The 5,831-nt window shown below is 49.2% G+C and overlaps 1 protein-coding gene across 1 annotated transcript in view; it reads right to left on the reverse strand.

Annotated features, from left to right (window-relative positions):
* Positions 1-4,705: 4,705 nt before the first annotated feature.
* The window catches only part of TGFBRAP1 (transforming growth factor beta receptor associated protein 1), a 51,682-nt gene continuing 50,556 nt past the window's right edge, over positions 4,706-5,831 (reverse strand). The window contains 3 exon segments of the mRNA XM_075333809.1: positions 4,706-5,489; positions 5,587-5,655; positions 5,657-5,829. Of these exon segments, the coding sequence (XP_075189924.1) occupies positions 5,301-5,489; positions 5,587-5,655; positions 5,657-5,829 (431 nt within the window). The 3' untranslated portion in view covers positions 4,706-5,300.

Genomic DNA, 5,831 nt, shown 5'->3' on the forward strand with positions numbered 1-5,831 from the left:
GACACATGGAAATAGGCGCCTTTCAAATCGATCGTAGCCATCTGGTGGTGCAGCCCCATCAATGGAATCGCTGATTTTACTGACTGACTATCTTGAAACAACGGTATCGAACCCGTTGGTTGAGAGGTTTCAGATTGATAATGATACGGGCATCTCAAGACTGCTTTCTGACCTGGAAGAGGCTGGAGTAGTGGCCTACTCCTTCTTCCTGACTTTGAACCTGGGAAATGACCCTTGAATGTATTAACTCCTGTAACTGAGCGCAGGAGATCCTGGGAACCCTGTGAGGACAGGGCAGTGACTCGGAGGCCTGGTGGAGGGGGGGGATGAATTCTATTAGGAGACCTTCTGATATGACTTTCAGCACCCACTGGCAGCTGGTGATGGTCCGCCACTGGGGAAGAAAGTCCGAGAGCCGCCCCCCCCCCCCCCCCCCCCACCAGAACAGAGTCAGTTTATCATGCTGCTGATGCTGCCACTGGGAAGGGATGAGGATATTCTTCTCTCTACCCTTTGGGTAGCTCCACCGACCTAACTTTCCTTTCCCCTTGGACTGGGAGGTCTGAGGCACAGAGTGACGAGAGGGCCATTTCCTGGGGGGGGGGGGGTTTGCTCCTGAAGGGCCTTCTGATCCATTGCCTTATCCAGAATGTCATCCAGTGCTAGACCAAACACCAAGTCCCCTTTACAGGGAAGAGAGCAGAGCCTCATTTTGGAAGTGGAGTCCCCACTCCACACTTTCAGCCATAACGCCCGTCTGGCGGAGTTGGACAACAAAAAAGTCCTGGCCACCAGGCAGACTGACTCTACAGACGTATCTGCCAGTAAACTGGTAGCCTTCCTGAGCAAGGAAAGGGAATTCAGTAGATCATCCCTAGGAGTACCCTGTGAAATATGTGCTTCCAAATGGTCAAGCCACTTGAGGAGGGACCTGGAGACGCAAGTGGAGGCAATATTTGCCTGAATAGTGGAAGAGGAAGCCTCCAAGGATTTTTTTCATAAGGCTCTCAATTTTGCAGTCCATCTGGTCCCTAAGTTGGGATGTATCCTCAGGGGAGCGCCGTCTTCTTTCCATTCCTGAGAAATAAAACTCAAGATGTTGGCATGGACCGGAAACCCGACTTGTTTTGCCAGTTTCATGTCAGCAAACATTTCGTCCTGGACCGACGGAAGTATTTGCTCTTCCTCCAAGCCCATGGTGCTCCGAACTGCCCCAATGAGATATCCCAAATCATCAGAAGAAAATAGGAATGATCGCTTAGTCTTCCCGGAGGACAAGGCCTCATCAGGTCCATCAGCTGAATCGAGGGCTTCCTCATGATCTGACGGGGCTGTTTGGAGCTTCCTCTTCTTAGGGGAGGAAGGACCAGCAACACGGAGGGAGGCTAGTATCTCCTGCTTCACCATGGAACATAACTCATCCACTAGGGAAGGCTGTTCAGCCCTAACAATCTGATCTGTGCACTGCTGTCAGAGCTTTTTATCCCAAATAATAGGGAGTTTTTTTTAACAGACTGGGCATTTTTTAATTTTTTCAGACTTTCTAGGGGCAGATTTGTCCTCATAGGAAAAACCAGTATAAGAAGCCCACCCTTGGGACCTCCCAGTGTATCTCATTATTGTCTAGGGGAAACCCGTCAGTAACAGCCTGCATATCAGGCAATAAGGAACCCACCCCCCTAGACCTACTGGGCAGGGGGAACACTGGGCTCTGCAGATGCAGGAGAAGACATGACAGCACAGCAGGATCAGTAACCTTACTGCGATTCAGATGCCTTCAGGGCAGCCTTTTATGTGAAAAAGTCCTTCCCCCCCAGTGAAAGGAAATTGTTCCCCGCCTCCCACACCGGATCCAGGACAGGCCACCGTTAGCGTTGGCATGTCCAGCACACTGTTCCTGCAGGCAGGAAGCACTATCCCCCCCCGGGGGAGCGCGTGACCTGACAGTCCTGCCCCCGGTAACATTTCCGGACCGCACAGGACAGCGCGCGTACAGGAGACAGCCGGCAGGCTCATTGAGGTCGCTGGCCGGGGAGCCCACAGCCCACATCGCCCCAGAGGGGTCCGGAATGCCAGAGTGGCGGTCCCTCACCAGCATGAGTGGAAGCAGCAGGACAAGCAGCAGAGCCCGACCAACGCTGCCCAGCTGTTATCCAAAAAACAAAAAAAAAAAAAAAAAAAGGGTTCACTGGCCACCACAGCATAGGATAAAAAGAAAAAGCTCTCCATGCCCCATGGAAATAGGAAAGACACTGGCTAATGGGAGGTGGGAGGATCCTTTTAACCTCTCTTGTACTTTCTGTCCCTATTAGACAACCTCTTATGCTGTCGTGGAAGGGACTCGAGAAAAAGAGTAGGAAAGGAAAAGGACATTGGAGAAGGAAACGTAAACTCGCATCAGCAAAAGAAAGCTTTCCAAGTGCGATGATAAATACAATGCAAAGATGGTTTTCAAGCTTTAATCTCAAATTGAATAACTGACTCCGAAGTGCCTGAGAACTGTGGCTTCAGCCACCATGCCGATAAAGCTGTAAATTGTGGTGGTAGGACAGACCCGGAGATAAAAGATCTGGGTCTTCCAGAAGAGGCCACGGAGCATCACTTTAATCCAATCCCAGTGAACTGGAGGAGTGCGCGCCGAAAAATGAAGCCACTGCTGGGATGAGTTGAGGCTGAACCAGAAGGGTCGAGGCGCATGCAGCAAGCCAGGCAATAGCCGCACTGATTGTCCAGTCACGGCAGGAAGACTGATGGCCGCGAACCACACTTTCACATGGGAGCGTGAATGCAGTACACCAAGAGGGAGCGAAGCCTGTGCATGCCGCATGAGAAGTCACTGCTCGACTCTACTCACGGACTGTCTGAACGCCCCACAGCCAGGTACCTAGGGATATGCCACATACCTACACCCCAAAGCCAACACACAGAGGAAATCTGCGAGGATAGAGGAGAGAAAAAAAAAAAAAAAAAAAAGGAGAGAAATGGAGGGAAAACAGGAAAGAGTTAGGGTGCTTTCACATCAGCGGTATTTCGCCGCTCTGCCGGATGGGTCACACTCCAGTACAGTGTAATACAGTTCAAGGGCATCGCGGCAAGCTCCGGTCACATGCTGTCATGTGACCGGAGCTTCTCGCGATGCCATTAAACTATATTGCACTGTACTAGAGTGTGATGGATCCGGCAGAAAGTACCCTTAAGGCCCCGTCACACTAAGCAACATCGCTAGCAACATCGCTGCTAACGAACAACTTTTGTGACGTTGCTAGCGATGTTGCTGTGTGTGACATCCAGCAACAACCTGGCCCCTGCTGTGAGGTCGTTGGTTGTTGCTGAATGTCCTGGGCCATTTTTTAGTTGTTGCTGTCCCGCTGTGAAGCACAGATCGCTGTGTGTGACAGCGAGACAGCAACAACTAAATGTGCAGGCAGCAGGAGCCGGCTTCTGCGGAGGCTGGTAACCAATGTAAACATCGGGTAACCAAGAAGCCCTGTCCTTGGTTACCCGATATTTACCTTTGATACCAGCCTCCGCCGCTCTCACTGCCTGTGCTGCCGGCTCCTGCTGTGTGCACATGTAGCTGCAGGACACATCGGGTTAATTAACCCGATGTGTGCTGTAACTAGGAGAGCAAGGAGCCAGCGCTAAGCATTGTGCGCTGCTCCCTGCTCTGTGCACATTTAGCTGCAGCACACATGGGGTAATTAACCCGATGTGTGCTGTAACTAGGAGAGCAAGGAGCCAGCGCTAAGCAGTGTGCGCTGCTCCCTGCTCTGTGCACATTTAGCTGCAGCACACATCGTGTAATTAACCCGATGTGTGCTGTAACTACGAGAGCAGGGAGCCAGCGCTCAGTGTGCGCTGCTCCCTGCTCTCTGCACGTGTAGCTCCGTGCGGTGGTAACCAAGGTAAATATCGGGTTGGTTACCCGATATTTACCTTAGTTACCAAGCGCAGCAGCTTCCACGCGGCGCTGGGGGCTGGTCACTGGTTGCTGGTGAGCTCACCAGCAACTTGTGTAGCCACGCTCCAGCGATCCCTGCCAGGTCAGGTTGCTGGTGGGATCGCTGGAGCGTGAGCGTTGCAGTGTGACATCTCACCAGCAACTTCCTAGCAACTTACCAGCGATCCCTATCGTTGTTGGGATCGCTGGTAAGTTGCTTAGTGTGACTGGACCTTTATACTCACCTGTTCTGAAGACAGCACAGTCTTCTGCTCCTTGCACGCAAACACTATGTCGGGCAAACACTCAGGAGTCCATTAGCGTACAGACTGAGCAAGGTACCTAGGTCTGACCAAATGACGTGAGCAGATACAGGCTGCGGGTACAGACTGTACTCTTTGTCACAATGTGGGTGAAACAGTGTGCATTTACACCCCTTTATCCAGAAAGCTCTGAAAAAGAAAAGGTTTAAACATTTCATACGGGTCTGAAACAACACTCCTCCAACAAAAAGAGAAAACTGAATAGGTCAGGGACCAGGAGGCGACGTACAGTCTCCTAGGGAGAAACTAATTTATTATCTAAATAAGTGTCAGCCTCTAGATGGCAGCAAACTATCCCAGGGTCCTGTGTTCCCCCAATGAAGCGGCCAAGAAATAAGGCATGGTGCCTATCAGGTTTTACATTCTGCACATTAAAATATGGTAGACAAAAGTCTGGAAGTCAAATAATTTACAAAGAATTATAACTCCTGATGTCGTAGCACACTGAAATCATCTTTAATACCATGACTTGATTTGAAATTTACAGAGAAAAAAACGTAATATACAGTAAAACGTCTCTTCTTCTGCAGGACACATAAAAGAACCCGTGATACAGCAGTTGACCCCTCCTATGGAATGTTCTGAGCAATCATGGTTTCATCTGGTGGGCGAGAAGTGGTACAATGCAAAATGGCATCCATAATAAACTATGTTGATAATCACCTCCACCATAGTTGCTTGCGCCCATGTAGATAATTTTTGCTCCAAAGATGAATAAACCTATGGTATACAAGCATTTTTTAGATACCTCCCCTCCCCCATCACAGCATATGCAAAATATCTTCAGTGCAAATACCTTTAAAAATGCAAAAGCTTCATTTGATTAAGTTCAAAATAATGATTCATATGAGGTCCATCTGCATTACAAATGCCCTCCTGTCCCTGCACCCGCCTCCTCATTCAGTCATAGCGACTGGCTTCCTCCTTCACAAATGTCGGAAACGGTTTTCACTACACCACATGGACGCTTCTCAGTTTTCCACAACGGAGAACTTATAAGAAGTAAGAGCAGCTATTCCCAGCTCAATGCTTTTATCTCAAGTTCGTTTATTAGGGTTGGACATGTGGCCGTCAATACTGCTGTTAACACGCAAGCTTGCAGCACAATGGGTATGGACAATATGCCCATTGGCGTTTCTGACGAACATCGGTTCTTGGAATGGTTTCCGGCACACATGGCAAAATTTCTTCTCAGAAAGAATTACTGGCTTTTGCCTCATATTGAGCTGGAAAAAAAAGGAATTGGCATTAGTTCACAAAATTGTGATCAACATCTAAACTGAATAGTTAATTATAAAGTCAATACAAAAATATCTTTTATACCTTCTCTTTCTTATAAATGACATTCTCTGCCCTCGCGAGTCCAATTGCCATTTGGGACATCCTTAACGCAATGAACGTGCTCCCTCATGGCTCCAGCTAAGAATGGGGAAAGAAGCTGTACAGACCAGTTTTCTGGTAATAGCCGCAAAACACTGGAAGCATCAAACTCTGTAGGGTGGTTATTCAACAAGTCTACAGCAGCCACAGTCAGTGAATTGTCCGGCGTTGTCTGCGTGAGGTAGGGA

Source organism: Anomaloglossus baeobatrachus, chromosome 2, assembly GCF_048569485.1.
Source record: "Anomaloglossus baeobatrachus isolate aAnoBae1 chromosome 2, aAnoBae1.hap1, whole genome shotgun sequence".
Lineage (NCBI taxonomy): Eukaryota > Metazoa > Chordata > Amphibia > Anura > Aromobatidae > Anomaloglossus > Anomaloglossus baeobatrachus.